Source organism: Oncorhynchus clarkii, chromosome 2 (genome assembly GCF_045791955.1).
Source record: "Oncorhynchus clarkii lewisi isolate Uvic-CL-2024 chromosome 2, UVic_Ocla_1.0, whole genome shotgun sequence".
Taxonomy (NCBI): domain Eukaryota; kingdom Metazoa; phylum Chordata; class Actinopteri; order Salmoniformes; family Salmonidae; genus Oncorhynchus; species Oncorhynchus clarkii.
The window spans coordinates 30835521-30852396 of NC_092148.1; the positions used below are offsets into that span (position 1 = coordinate 30835521).

Here is a 16876-nt window from a genome sequence, read left to right on the forward strand (position 1 = left end):
TAAAACAACAAAAACTGCACATTTTAGTGGCCTTTTATTGTCCCCAGCAAGAGGTGCACCTGTGTAATGATCATGCTGTTTCATCGGCTTCTTGATATGCCACACCTGTCAAGTGGATGGATTATTTTGGCAAAGGAAAAATGCTGATTTACAGGGATGTCAACACATTTGTGCACAATACTTGAGAGAAAATAAGCTTTTTTTGCATATGGAAATTTTCTGGAATCTTTTATTTCAGCTCATGCAACATGGGTCCAACACTTTACATGCTGCGTATGTTTGACGAGGGAATACCAGGAAGGACATTTGACCTGCGTGCACTGAGCACTGAGCACTGAGCAGCACTCACACCCCCTGCTGCGCTGCGAAGGAAGATTCTACTGTAGCCAGTACTATAGCTTCGTATTGTATGCGTTCTCGGATGATTTCTCCACTTTGAATTCATTCCTCGTGAGCGCACAGCGCAGTGTCGCATTACAACTGCTGTAGTTATTTAATGTGACATGAATACAAAACGGACCTGATAAAAGGCTTGTTGAACGAGCTGATAAACGTCATTCCCGCACATTTTTCGGTCAATAAGATGCTTGACACACAGTAGCCAAAGTTAGCTCAACTGGCCTGTTTGTTCGGACTGCAACCTATCATCGAAAATTACTTGGTTGACTGTGTGACAGCAACGGATCCTCCGCCGACTGTCAACCAAGAAGCTGTACGACCCGGACCCGCCAGAAGGAGCGTGAAAAAAACATAAATATCGGAGGTAAGCTATAGCCTGTCTATCCCTGCTGTAGTATGTCCTTTTATCCCCACCAGCTACTATATATGCTATAATGTATTACTTGTGAGGTTATTCTCATGGCATGATACAGTGTAATGTTATGTTTGTATTTCTCATTTATTCGACACCATTGTCAAGCTACTAGCGATGGGTCGTTCGCGAACGAGTCAGCTCTAAGAACGTTGGTGAACGTTGGGAGCCGGCTCATATATCAGAAGAGCCGAATCTATTTATACAAATATTTAAAAAATAAGATATGAATGATCAAAAGATTTCAATTAATAAAATTAACTAATTCAAAGAACGAATAAATAAATAAAATAATGTAGTCCTAAATACTCAAGTGCACACATTCGTTCTGAAAGATCTGCAGATCTTCTGAGCTGGTGGAAGAACAAGGCCTCTGTCTACCCACGGCTTACTAAAGTCATGACAGGGAGACTCTGCATAGTTGCCACATCCGTTACCTCAGAGGGTCTTCTTGAAACAAATAATTACTGAGAGAAGCAACCGCATCAGCCCCTCGAAAGTGAGGCAGCTTGCATTTCTGAATGCAAATCTCTCATAAAAGCAACATATGGTCAGCATTGTTGTGTGCTGCTGGTTATAACATGGCAATAAACACGATAGAGAAAAGAGGGACTAGTTTAATGTTTTAAGTGGGATGCTACAGTTTTGCACATTGTTATTTATTTTTCTTTGATATGGTGCAGTATTATATTATGCTGTTCAGATTGTATTTGTTTTGAATGATTAGATTTATATGCACTTTGTTTATATACATTAAAAACTTATACTTTAAATGCAAATGTTTAAACGCATTTTTTTATAACAAACCAATGCATTTTTAAATACATTGTGGTTAAGGTAGAGATGGTTTCATTTAAAAATGTAATTAGAATTGTTTTAACACCAATCATAGTCAAACTATCGCAAACTATTTTGACTCTTTTTGGTGAGCTGAGCCGAACGAGCCGGCTCACTGAAAATAACCGGAATGCCCATCACGTCAAGCCCCAGAAAGTCAACAGCTCAATGTCACTTTAAATGCATTTCATGTTGTCAATTGATTGATCAGCAATGATAGAGCTCAGTCAGCCAGTGAGGTATCCAGCTTTCTTCATAAATGCATCAGTTGCATAGAGCAACACCCAGTCATAGTTCATAGTTCACCCCCCAATTATAATTTCTAATTATTTATGAGTAAAAAATGGGACATGTTTAATTGTGCCGCCCTTTGCGTAAATAATCACTACATCATAGCATATCCTGTTGCAGTTTGCTCTAAGGTCCTGGTTTATTGTTCTCTTAATGCAAATAATATCTGTTCAAATGTACACAGATAAGAAAGGTGTAACCACATCCCCACCGGTATCCTGACACAGGTCCTTATAACAAAGAGGCTGTGCTGTACTGTCACTTGTTTTTTTAATAAGAATAACTTTTCTATTTGCTGTTAATGGGGATCATTGTAAAAGCAATAGGATTTACAGTAATCGGCCTTGTGGTCTTTTACAGTATGTATGCTCTGTTGTTGACTAGTCTACAGTTGATGTTGTGAATGCATGGGTGATGCCTTCTATTCTGTGTGGTGTACATTTGAGGACACCCCTGTAACTGGTACTCTCCAGTGTCAAGGTGTTGTATCTACAGGATGTTGTGTCAACACTTGTCTTTTCACAGGATTCGCAACTTACGTGACATTTCTTTTCAGACAGACGCAAAATGTGATGAGAAAAGGGGGAGTTCACAGGAGAAGTCGACAATTTGATTTTTTGACTCTGTTTTTGACTCTGTCAACTCTGGGGTAACATCACTTGTGTGTGAATGTAACGACTCTGGACCTGGTAGAATGGCTGACACTGAAAGTTGACCAAATACATCAGATATCTACAGCTTTAGACTACATTTGAATGAAAATGTCTGTCAATGGGCAATACCTAACATATACATCATCTCATCACATTGCTGATATAAGGAACGATAGCTGGCCACTTGCCATGCTGTTCACAACGGACCAAAATGGAGAGGACCTTTAGCTGTTGAGGTCCATCTTGATAGCAGCAAGTTGAGAAGCATGTCCTCGCAATTTGAGGATGCCTCAGTAATGTTCTGCTATGTATTTTCAGGACAACAGTTGTGTAAATCAAAAGCTCACACAGATATGAACTTTCCGCCTATTTACAGCAAGAAATAAACATACTGATTATAGCGCTGACTGAGGTTTTTTAAGAAATCTCAAGTGGGAAGAAAGAGTGATTATATGTACTGCACATGGATCCGACTCCATTGGTGGGAGTGGATGTGAATTCGCTGTGGCGGTTTGCATCCAATAGAGGGACTGTCTGATGTAGACAGACACTGAACTTTCAGTGAGGACACTGCTATGGGGCCCTGTATTTTCTCACTCTGTATTTTCTCACTCTGAGAAAATAAACCACATAACTTTCTCAGCCTTTCAGTTATTAAGTGATTTTATTTGTTTGTTTGGTATTTAATGATTATTGTTGCATTGTCCAATTCAATGTTGGTTTGTCAGCTTCGGTCAGTGTTGAGTTTGCCTCAGAAAATCACAATGACGCAGTCGTTGGTTGAGTTAATTCTTATCTGAGAGTTCCATTATCAATAGGCCTAAATCAAGTTACAATGAGCCTATTTGGTAATAAGGCAACTTTAACAAACATAATAATTATCCTCTGATGTCCATGGAACTGTATGGAAGGAAGCTAACACAGTCTATCTTGACTCCAGGAGCAGAGTCCGCTTGGCAATCCATGAACCGCCTCAACAAAGCCACGTCTTGAGGGAAAACTCTGACACTCTGACAATGATGCCCACATTTCAGTGACAGTTGCTGTTGAGAGTGTTGTCTCAGTGGTCCATATAGTTGCCAAATGTGATTCCAGCTGCTTCTGAGGCATCCAGGTCTTAATGATAGAGTAGTTGATTGAGCGGGGTGTGTCTGCTTATATTCTTGCTGCTGTATCGAGTTGCCCAACCATTGTTCGCAACAACTTCTGCCCTTAAATAAAATGAACAGGTGACCGGGCTTTAGCAGCTGTCACTCTTTGCACCAGGGTGGGTGTTTTTGTGTGTCTGCCAGTAGAGGGTACATAATTAGTGTAGATGCTTGTTACAGCCTTTTGGATGTTTAAATCCTAGTGATTAGGCTGGGAAGCACACTCTGTGAGGAGGAGACAGGCAGCTGCCTCTGGTTATCAGTTGGAAGTGGGTCACTGTGTTCTTACTGAAATGGACCCATGATTCATCCCACTTTACTGACACTTATTATTTATTAAGTTACAGTTAACTACACCTGGAATGGGCTACACATATCCTTGCCATTTTACCAGTAAGATAAACCAGTCACACACAATTCAGGGGAGCATCTATTTAAGTTAAAAATGATGATACATGATACAAGAGTTACCTAGTGAATGCCCAGTTTGCCCAGTTTTGGCCCTGGCAATGCGCTACACGGTTTTACCTGTAAGATAAACCAGTCACACAAAATTAAGTGAAGGAAGTGATTATACTCAAGTTACCTAGTGGATGAATGCACAGTTATGGCCCCCATCTTGTTTCGTTTCATTTGACAGGCATTTGAAAGCTTTCAGAAAGGTTTATTCTCAGCCATATGAAACCTGTCCCGAGAGAACCCTTAAAATATATGTTTTTCTTGTTTGTTTAATGAGTTTTAAACAAATTCTTGGTATTACAGTATATGCACTTATACAGCCATAGGCTATGTGTATTAAGTCAACTGTGTATGACTAGGAGATAAAGGTCTTCTGCGGAGAGTACTTTGCAAAATGTCTAATTTCATAATATGCCATACCATCTGTTGACCAGGGTTTAGGTTCCCTTTATTTTCCAAATGTGGATACGGGAGCACGCTCTGAATGCTGGTCATGAAATGTGCCCGGTAAGAATAAAAGTATATTCCAGTGCCTTCAGGAAATTAGCCCTGGAAGCCAAAAATAACAAGCGCAGTCTGCAATGAAGAAAAGCGAGGGAAGGAGCACCATAGAGGAGTAGCAGGAGGAGGGATCCATTTCAGTACTCACCAAAATAGTAGCAGGGATATACTCTGCGACCACCATGTGCTGCTTGATACCGGTGCACCGTTTTTGAAGTCCTCGCAATGTTTAGTCTGCAATTTCCTCCTCACGGCATTCCCCCTCAGATGCTTCTCAAAATGAAAAGTAAATGTTTTGATCCCTACTCACTTAGACCGAAGATCATATGCCATGGAGAGTGTCCATAGACTGAATAACCTCATCTGCTGGATCATATGAGTCATTCTCAGAATATAGCCAGAATCCCCTTAAGGAATCGTATTTACCCTCCACAGAGGTAAGGAACATGTTAAGATGTTAGGCACTGATTGTGCTATTCTAGAATGGACATTCTCGGGCCACTGATTGGCAGTTGCATTAGGCCCAATAATCAGATCATCTTCTCAACTCTCATGAGCCAATCCACTTGCTGGTCTGGCACCATATGAGCATTATCCTTTCAATTAGTTTATTTCGGAGAGCCAGAATGACCTCTTCCCTTCTCTTTATTGGCAGCCCAGTTGTTCAGGTTGTTAACTTATAAAGCTCTCCAGTAATGTCTTGTAACTTTGTATAATCAATTCAAATGTTATTGGTCGCGTACACGTATTTGCAGATGTTATTGCAGGTGCAGCGAAATCCTCCAACAATGCAGCTCCAACAGTGCAGTAATAATACCTAGCAATATGAAACTATACGCACATAATCCAAAAAGTTAAATAAAAAAATATAAAAAATATCAGAACGAGCAATGTCAGAGTTATTGGGTACGCCCATCTAGTACCAGGTCGGATCTCTCTTTGCCTCCAGAACAGACAAAATTATTCGGGGCCTATAAGGTGTTGGAAACTTTTGTTGCTCAAATAATATCAAGGGACCTAAAGTGTGCCAGGAAAACATTCCCCACACCAGTACACCACTGCCACCAGCCTGTACAAGGCATGATGGGTCCATGGATTCATGCTGCTTATGCCAAATCCTGACCTTTGAATTGCAACTCCATTTTGTCCATGTACTGTCGAATATACACTGCAGTGATGATAACCAAATAAAATTATCTTGGGAGATAATGTGGTCGGCATTTGATGGGGAGGTATTCCAGATCGGGAGAACAAAAGGACTTGAGTTCGTGTACATTACCACAATCACACCATGAGTTGTTAAAGATGAAACAAACCCATCCGCTTTTCTTTTTCCCCTGAGAGATTTTTCTTCCTGTCTGCGCGATGGATGGAGAACCCCGCTGGCTGAATGGACGGGGACAATATATCTGGAGAGTGCCATGATTCTGTAAAAAGAGTATGTTACACTCCCTGATGTCTCTCTGGAAGGAGATCCTCGCCCTGAACTTGTTTACTTTATTGTCCAGGGATGGTATACACGCTAGAGGTCGACCGATTATGATTTTTCAACGCCGATACCGATACTGATTATTGGAGGACCAAAAAAAGCCGATACCGATTAATCGGCCGATTAAAAAAAATATGTATTTGTAATAATGACAATTACAGCAATACTGAATGAACACTTATTTTAACTTAATATAATACATCAATAAAAATCAAATAAATAATGAAACATGTTCAATTTGGTTTAAATAATGCATAAACAAAGTGTTGGAAAAGTAAAAGTGCAATATGTGCCATGTAAAAAAGCTGTTCCTTGCTCAGAACATGATAACATATGAAAGTTGGTGGTTCCTTTTAACATGAGGCTTCAATATTCCAAGGTAGGAGTTTTTAGGTTGTAGTTAATATAGTATTTATAGGACTATTTCTCTCCATACCATTTGTATTTCATATACCTTTGACTATTCGATGTTCTTATAGGCACTATAGTATTGCCAGTGTAACAGTATAGCTTCCGTCCCTCTCCTCGCCCCTACCTGGGCTCGAACGAGGAACACATCGACAACAGCCGCCCTTGAAGCAGCGTTACCCATGCAGAGCAAGGGGAATAACTACTCCAAGTCTCAGAGCGAGTGATGTTTGAAACGCTATTAGCGCGCACCCCGCTAACTAACTAGCCATTTCACATCGGTTACACCAGCCATTAGGCCGATAGGCTTGAAGTCATAAACAGCGCTGTGCTTGCGAAGAGCTGCTGGAACTACGCACGAAAGTGCTGTTTGAATGAATGCTTACGAGTCTGCTGCTGCCTACCATCGCTCTGTCAGACTGCTCTATCAAATCATAGACTTAATTGTAACATAACACACAGAAATACAAGCCTTTAGTCATTAATATGGTCGAATCCGGAAACTATCATTTCGAAAGCAAAACATTATTATTTCAGTGAAATACGGAACCGTTCAGTATTTTATCTAACGGGTGGCATCCCTAAGTCTAAATATTCTTGTTACATTGCACAACCTTCAATGTTATGTCATAGTTACATAAAATTCTGGCAAATTAGTTTGCAATGAGCCAGGCTGCCCAAACTGTTGCATATACCCTGACTCTGCGTGCAATGAGCACAAGAGAAGTGACAATTTCACCTGGTTAATATTGCCTGCTAACCTGGATTTCTTTTAGCTAGATATGCAGGTTTAAAAATATATACTTTTGTGTATTGATTTTAAGAAATGCATTGGTGTTTATGGTTAGGTACAGTCGTCCAACGATTGTGCCTTTTTTTTGCAAATGCACTTTTGTTAAATCATCGATTATTATCATCGTGCAGAACACGCTAGATGAACTAGTAATATCATCAACCATGTGAAGTTATAACTAGTGATTATGATTGATTGATTGTTTTTTATAAGATAAGTATAATGCTAGCTAGCAACTTACCTTGGCTTCTACTGCATTCGCGTAACAGGCAGGCTCCTCGTGGAGTGCAATGAGAGGCAGGTGGTTAGAGCGTTGGACTAGTTAACTGTAAGGTTGCAAGATGGGATCCCCCGAGCTGACAAGGTTAAAATATGTCGTTCTGCCCCTGAACAAGGCAGTTAACCCACCTTTCCTAGGCCGTCATTGAAAATAAGAATGTGTTCTTAACTGACTTGCCTAGTTAAATAAAGGTATAAAAAAATATATTTTTTAAATCGGCAAAATCGGCACCCAAAAATACAGATTGTTATTAAAACTTGAAATCGGCCCTAATTAATCGGCCATTCCGATTAATCGGTCGACCTCTAATACGCGCCGCTTGAGTCTGAGTCAAATGTTTAGTCTCATCACTGGAATGAAACAGATTCCTTAATGCAAATGGCTGACTACTGAAACTGGTTTGACTGACTACATGAAACTGGTTATGTTACTTGCTGCAGTATCCACACTGTTCTCCAACAGTTTTTTGGCAGTAATAGTTAGTGTACGCTAGTAGCTTTTTTGCACTTCTTTTAAAGTTGATTCACTGTACATTTTTGCGCAAAAGCTTTGTCTCTTTTTCTGGAGTCACAGCTCTTTATCTTAATCCCTCTGTTTCTGCAGTAACTGTAGATAATCATTCAGCGGCCTAGCCGTCTGGTTGTAGTTTGCCACCTGACACTTCGGTCACAGTGATTTACAGATTTGCCCACTTTTACTCGTTCACAGCCATTTTGCTCTAAATCTTCAAATATGTTGTGAAGAATCTTTGATCTTGTTAAGTTATATTAAATCGTGGGTATCTCCTATGTAGTAGGCCTCATTGAAGAATATCAGTTTTTGTACGCAAAAATGAAATCATAGTCAATCATGTTTATTAATCCTATGACCAGCACTTTAGCTGATTACATTTTTCCTTGTTCTACTTATTCAATGTTGCCTATGTGGGCCTATTAAAAGGTGGGTGAAATGTTGAAATTGTGTAGATGCTCATGATCACTGACTCCCCCCCTCTGTTTGTCTGACAGGCTGTTGTCTCAAAGAGGTAGCTTGCAGTGATGTCCAAGGCAATGAAGTCAGCCTCTAAGTCTCGGTCCCACTCCCGCTCCAGAAGCAGCTCACGATCCAGATCTCGGAAGCATCGCTACAGGTGGCTAACAACGTAACTTACTGTAACTGATCTAACTTGCTTACCTACAAATTACGGACCACCTCAAACTAGGGCATTGTTATGAATTCATATTATTTTGTCTATAAATTGTCAGGTTAAGAGGGATGAGGCAACATATTCCACCTTATAAGGACATATGAAGTATTTATTTTCTGTCAATAAATTTCACAATAGGTTATCACATGCGTAGAGAGCTTGAAGAAGATTTTGAAACAGAAACAAGAGGGGAGGGAACACTTTTTCTGAGAAAGATTGTTTCCGTCTTGTTGTCTATATGGAAAGCAACGAGTGATAAATCGAAAAGAGATAAGAGTTGCTGACAGCGTCTTGACAGATATGCTACACATAGATTGTAAGAAATGCTTTTGACCCGACAACGGTTGCTGCTATGTTGATTAGTCAAGGTTTTAAATGCTCCTGATTGGTTGCTGACCTCCAACAGTTATGTGTGGACTATGCATGCTATGTTTGGGCCTCAATGCATGACCTGTTTCATTTGTCATCACCAACATGTGAAGTTCATTTGAGCATGTCAAATTGTGTGCATGGCATGTTTAATTTGTCATCACCAACATGTGAAGTTCATAGGAGTATGTCTAATTGGGTGTCAAATGAAAGCTGAGTCATAAATGTGTTACAAAGTATCTATTACCTTATATCATGCTTTATAAAGGGTCCATAAATGTGGCATGACTGTGTGACATAATCACCAATGTCAAAAGTGACATAAATCACTATGTCGAATGTGATATAACCATGTGCTTAAAATAAAGTAATGTTAGTCACAAGACCCCTAATCTCATTCGCAGACCCTTCCACCCAAATGTGCGGAAGTTCTGGAGGACCAACGCATCAAACGTGGCTTTTATTAGTTATGGTTAGATTTAAAATCTAATTTTAAGAAGATAAATTGTGGAAGTGGGCAGGGTTTTGCCATAATATATTTTTTTTTACTGTGTTAGCTAGTGACAATGACAAATAGTTTACTCAGTAAGGTCACTCCTTTAGAATTAAATGGTCACTCTTATCCCACTTTGAATGGTTGATGAATGGTTGATATCCCAGGCTTATATGTGCTGTGTGTGCAGTAGCCTGGAGACGATGTTACACCAAGAAACACTTATCTTGATGAAAGCTCCCAACATAAAGAAATTGAAAGTGTCTTTCTTCTGGAGCCAAGTTACATGTTCCTCAGTGCACAAACACGCACACGACAAAAACGAGCCATACCGTGTGGTGTTGGGTCCATCAGGTCTTTGACACATTCACCCACTCCCCCTCTGAAAGATCAGCCACAAAATGTTGGCACCATTGTAACAGGTTGTAATCAAGCCCTGGTCTCCAGCATGGGATCAGACGAGGAATACCTGTTGCGGTGGTCTCAGGTTGGACTACTCCAAATCATTTTGGCTCTGACACACACAAAAGCTTTGCAGGTCCATTAACCCATTTAAATACCTTACAGTAACCTGTGGATCATGAGAGAACCTTCATAAATCAGCAGAACGTTAACAACCTATTGATTGACACTATGTAGTGTCCTGTAATACTTTGTTTGATGTGAGACATCTTCGGTCATTCATAGCACATCCATTAAGACTACATCACATGATGCTTTACTTAATTTAAAGTCAGAAACATTTTGTAACTGAAAGGTTGCTAGATCGAATCCCCGAGCTGACAAGGTAAAAATCTGTCAAGGCAGTTAACCCACTGTTCCTAGGCCGTCATTATAAATAATAATTTGTTCTTAACTGACTTGCCTAGTTAAATAACAATAAAGTCATATGATGCTGTACTTACTATAAAGTCAGACACCTTTGGTCATTCCTAACACATACATCAAGGCTTATGATGTAAACACAAATTAATTATCACTAACAAATAAACATCAAAGACATGTTTAACACATACATGTCCTTTCATATGCACATTTTTGAAACAATACAAATTCTTTAAGTTTCAAGTCCAGCAATTGAACATTACACATAACTGTGAATAGTGCAGCTTGTCCCTGAGATGGCGGACAAATGGTTCTTGCCTCTCTGCCTCATGGAGGTACTGGATGTTGGTTCCAACCTTAAAAGTAACAACAAAGAAAGTTAGCATGTCTGTTAGGAAATGTCTTTGTCACACCATCTGGATAAGGGCATTTCTGTGCAGAGCCAGAAACTAAATGGGGAGATGGGAAAATCCATTATATTCATATTATTATATTCCTCTTTCATTTACACATTTCATGACGTAACTATGAGATGTGGATGTATCTAAGGGGATTGTTATTTAGCTGAGCCTGCTAGCTAGCTTCCTAAATTTAATCTAGCTAGCAATTGCCGTAAAGTACCCGAAATTATTTTAAATAACGACTGAGGTAGCTACAGTATATAATCTAATTCAACCCTTTAACTACTTTAAATTACAGTAAATAAAGGTTTATTTGCTTGTTTTTTGCTGTCCGGTTGGCACCACAATTGGGCATTTGATTTGCGTACTCATCACATGACCAGCGTCTCATCAGCAACACTAAAAAAGTACTTCAGAGTAACTGAATTTCAAAAAGTTTAAAAATAAAAGTCCCCCGACATAACAGTATAAAAGTGTCAACAACATGCATTTTATTAATGATATTAATGATATATGAAAAATGATTGTCTAAACATTAACAATAGTTGTTCATATTTAAGTGAAATATGCATTAAATTTGGGTTTTAAAACATGTTCCAAGGTCAAATAAATGCCCCCAATGCAAATCACTGTTTATGGAATTCATATTGGCTTATAGAGCAATAACTATTCTGGGTGCCGCAGTATTGTAGGGAGTACTCTGTAGGGTCTATAGAATGTACAGTACCAGTCAAAAGTTTGGACACAACTACTCATTCAAGGGTATATCTTCATTTTTACTATGTTCTATATTGTTGAATAGTAGTGCATACATCTAGCCATCCCGGATCCGGGATCGTGAATACAGCCTCAAGCTCATTACCATAACGCAACGTTAACTATTCATGAAAATCGCAAATGAAATGAAATAAATATGCTAGCTCTCAAGCTTAGCCTTTTGTTAACAACACTGTCATCTCAGATTTTCTAAATATGCTTTTCAACCATAGCAAAACAAGCATTTGTGTAACAGTGTTGATAGCTAGCGTAGCATTTAGCGTAGCATTGAGCAGGCAACATTTTCACAAAACAAGAAAAGCAGTCAAATAAAATCATTTACCTTTGAAGAACTTCGGATGTTTTCAATGAGGAGACTCTCAGTTAGAAAGCAAATGTTCAGTTTTTCCAAAAAGATTCTTTGTGTATGAGAAATCGCTCCGTTTTGTTCAAAACCGAAAAATTCAGTCATCAAAACGCCAAACTTTTTTCCAAATTAACTCCATAATATCGACTGAAACATGGCAAACGTTGTTTAGAATCAATCCTCAAGGTGTTTTTCACATATCTCTTCGATGATATAACGTTCGTGGAAGTCTGCTCTCTCCTCTGAATCCCATGGAAGAATGCTTGCAGCTGAAGATTACGCACCAATTTCGACAAAGGACACCGGGCGGACACCTGGTAAATGTAGTCTCTTATGGCCAATCTTCCAATGATATGCCTACAAATACGTCACAATGCTGCAGACACCTTAGGGAAATGGCAGAAAGTGTAGGCTCGTTCCTGGCGCATTCACAGCCATATAAGGAGACAATGGAAAACAGCGCCTCAGAAATTTTGTTCACTTCCTGTTTGAAGTTTCATCTTGGTTTCGCCTGTAGCATCAGTTCTGGGGCACTCACAGACAATATCTTTGCAGATTTGTAAACGTTAGAGTGTTTTCTTTCCAAAGCTGTCAATTATATGCATAGTCAAGCATCTTTTCGTGACAAAATATTGCGCTTAAAACGGGAATGTTTTTTTATCCAATAATGAAATAGCGCCCCCATAGATTCAACAGGTTATAGAGCAAGAACTATTCTGGGTGCCGCAGTATTGTAGGGAGTACTCTGTAGGGTCTATAGAATGTACAGTACCAGTCAAAAGTTTGGACACAACTACTCATTCAAGGGTATTTCTTCATTTTTACTATGTTCTATATTGTTGAATAGTAGTGCATACATCAAAACTATGAAATAGCACGTGTTAAACAGCTTTGCACACTCTTGGCGTTCTCTCAACCAGTTTCATGAGAAATACTTTTCTAACAGTCTTGAAGGAGTTTCCACATATGCTGAGCACTTGTTGGCTGTTTTTCCTTCACTCCTTGGTCCAACTCATCCCAAATGATCTCAATTGGGTTGAGGTCGGGTGATTTTGGAGGCCAGGTCATCTGATGCAGCACTCCATCACTCTCCTTCTTGGTCAAATAGCCCTTACACAGCCTGGAGGTGTGTTTTGGTTCATTGTCCTGTTGAAATACAAATAAAAATCTAATTGTATGTGTCACATGCACTGAATACAACAGTGAAATGCTTACTTACAAGCTTTTAACTAACAATGCAGTTTTAAGAAAAATATGTGTTAAGTAAAAAATAGATAAGTAAAAAATAAGGAATAAAAGTAACAAATAATTAAAGAGCAGCAGTAAAATAACAGTAGCGATGCTATATACAATGCAAATAGTCTGGGTAGCCATTTGATTAGTTGTTCAGGAATCTTATGGCTTGGGGGTAGAAGCTGTTGAGAAGCCTTTTGGACCTAGACTTGGCGCTCCGGTACCTCTTGCCGTGCGGTAGCAGAGAGAAGAGTATGACTAGGGTGTATGGAGTCTTTTACAATTTCTAGGGCCTTCCCACTAAGCGCAAACCAGATGGGATAGCATATCACTGCAAGATGCTGTGGTAGCCATGCTGGTTAAGTGTGCCTTGAATTGTAAATAAATCACTGATAGTGTCACCAGCAAAGCACCCCCACACCATCACACCTCCTCTATGCTTAATGGTCGGAACAACACATGGAAGGATTATCAGTTCACCTACTCTGTCTCACAAAGAAACGGTGGTTGGAGCCAAAAATCTCAAATTTGTACTCATCAGGCCAAAGGACAGATTTCCACCGGTCTAACGTTCATTCATGTCTTAAAGTAATGAATGACTGTCGTTTTCCTTTGCTTATTTGAGCTAACATAATATGGACTTGGTCTTTTACCAAATAGGGCTATCTTCTGTATATCACCCATACCTTGTCACAACACAACTGATTGGCTCAGACGCATTAAAACCTGTTGGGGCAACCAGGGAACTCCACCCCCCCGTTCAGCTGAAAAGGTGGCGCAGGGAATTCAAAAATATTATTTAGAAATATTTAACTTTCACACATTAACAAGTCCAATACCTCAAATGAAAGATAAACACCTTGTTCATCTACCCACCATGTCAGATTTTTGAAATGTTTTACAGCGAAAACACAACATATATTTATGTTAGACCACCACCAAACCAAAGAAAAAACGCTGCCATTTTTTTCCAGCCAAAGATAAAATCACATAAGCAGGATTAGAGATAAAATGAATCACTAACCTCTTGAAAATCTTCATCAGATGACAGTCATATGACATGTTACACAGTACATTTATGTTTTGTTCGATAATATGCATTTTTATATCCACAAATCTCGGTTTACATTGACGCCATGTTCAGAACTGCCTCCAAAATATCCGGAGGAATTATAGAAAGCTACGCCAGATAACAGAAATACTCATCATAAACTTTGACTAAAGATACATGTTCTACATATAATTAAAGATACACTGGTTCTTAATGCAAGCGCTGTGTCAGATTTTTTAAAAACGTTACGGAAAAAGCCTAACATTGCAATAATCTGAGACGGCGCTCAGACGTAACCGCCATGTTGGAGTCAACAGAAATACGAAATTACAACATAAATATTCCCTTACCTTTGATGATCTTTCATCAGAATGTAGTGCAAGGAGTCCTAGTTCCACAATAAATCGTTGTTTTGTTCCATAATGTCCAATACTAGTGTCCAAATAGCTGCATTTGCTATCACTTTCAGCTCACGTGCCCAAAAACTGACTGCTGGTTCAAGATAACTCGCACGAAAACTTCCAAAAGATATATTCCAGGTCGAATAAACTGGTCAAACTAAGTAGAGAATCAATCTTCAGGATGTTATTATCATATATATCCAATAACGTTCCAACCGGATCATACGTTTTCATCTGGGGCCGAATGGAACAGCCGTAGCACCCACAGAGAAATGCGCCACAGCAAAATGGAATTCTGTTGCGACACTGACTATTTTCCCTCCCATTAGGTCAAAGTTCACAGCAAATGCTCCATTACACTTTCTACTGAATGAGGACATCTAGTGGAAGGCGTAGGAAGTGCTTCCAGATCCATATCTTGTTGGGAAAGGAGGGGGCGATGACGTCAAAGTTGCTCCAACTTTCAGAATTTCACTCCTTGTTTGGAAGATTGTCTGCCCTATGAGTTCTGTTATACTCACAGACATAATTCAAACAGTTTTAGAAACTTCAGAGTGTTTTCTATCCAATAGTAATAATAATATGCATATATTAGCAATCTAGGACAGAGTTTGATGCAGTTCACTATGGGCACGCAATTAATCCAAAGTGAAAATACTGCCCCCTGTCCTCATGAAGGAAAGAAATTCCACAAATGAACTTTTAACAAGGCACACCTGTTAACTGAAATGCATTCCATGTGACTACCTCATGAAGCTGGTTGAGAGAATGTCAAGAGTGTGCAAAGCTGTCATCAAGGCAAAAAGTGGCTACATTGAAGAATCTCAAATATAAAATGTATTTTGATTTGTTTAACACTTTTTTGGTTACCACATGATGTTATTTCATAGTTTTGATGTCTTCACTATTATTCTACAATTTAGAAAATAGTAAATATAAAGAAAAACCCTTGAATGAGTTGGTGACTGGTACTGTATATATGGTGTCATTTCTTGGGGTTCTGAATAATATGAAGTGTTGCTGGCCATTTACTCCACCCATTCCATTGGCGGTCACAATACAAATCATTGTATATGGAATACATAATCATCACATGTGCGATTACTGCACTACGGAAAACCCTCTAACCAAACAACAGTGCAGGGCATGAGCACTGAATTAAAGGGCAACTACACAAAAAAATTGAAGTTTCTTAGATTTTTCACAGACCTCAAAACTCATCCCCTGATGTGGTTTGAGCATTGTTGTGGACACAGAAAATGTAAGGTTGTTGTTTTTCTATTAAAAAAGTGGGGAAAAAACTGAGGAAAAACTTGAAAATATTGGGGAAATCTGAATCCTGGAAAAACTAAACTGAGAAAATGGAATTAGGTGAAAATTCTAACTGATTTTAAAAGGCCACACCAATGTTTTTTGGCTGTGCGTGACTGCATTTTGTGGGAAGTTGAGGTCAGGTCCAATATAAGGAAATAAGTTGGGCCATCCTAGAAATGTTTTAGAATAATGTAATATATCAAGTTTTGCCGATGCTTTTAATGAAAGCGACTTACAGTCATGCTTGAATACATTTTTAAGTATGGGTGGCCCCGGGAATTGAAACCACTATCCTGGCATTGCAATGCTCTACCAAGATGCTTGACAAGGTTATAAATGCTTTGCGAAGCCTCAATTTAATATGATATATAAGGCATTTATTAAGCTGTGCTTATGCCACCTTTTATAATGTACAGGTTTATGTCATATTTGACATAGTGGGTTATGTCACATTTGACATTGGGGGTTATGTCACACAGCTATGCCACATTTATGAACCCTTCATAAGGCATGACATATAGTTATTGGGGGCGGCAGGGTAGCCTAGTGGTTAGAGCGTTGGACTAGTAACCGGAAGGTTGCAAGTTCAAACCCCCTGAGCTGACAAGGTACAAATCTGTCATTCTGCCCCTGAACAAGGCAGTTAACCCACTAGGCCGTCATTGAAAATAAGAATTTGTTCTTAACTGACTTGCCTAGTTAAATAAAGGTAAAACAATATATATATATATTATTTGTAACACATTTATGAAGGCTTTATGAAGCCTTTATAAGCTGCATGTTATTTAAAGCTGGAATAAGCGAAAGATT

General features: G+C 39.1%; 1 protein-coding gene across 8 annotated transcripts in view; it reads left to right on the top strand.

Moving 5' to 3' along the window:
• Positions 1-315: 315 nt before the first annotated feature.
• Positions 316-16876, top strand: part of LOC139366455 (thyroid hormone receptor-associated protein 3-like) — a 30624-nt gene continuing 14063 nt past the window's right edge. For all 8 annotated transcript variants that reach the window (XM_071103971.1, XM_071104005.1, XM_071103979.1 and 5 more), the window contains exons 1-2: positions 316-763; positions 8678-8799. Coding sequence is in view for 5 of the 8 variants with exons in the window: in XM_071103988.1 (XP_070960089.1) it covers positions 8708-8799 (92 nt within the window). In the remaining 3 variants the exon portion in view is untranslated. The remainder of the gene's footprint in view (positions 764-8677; positions 8800-16876) is intronic.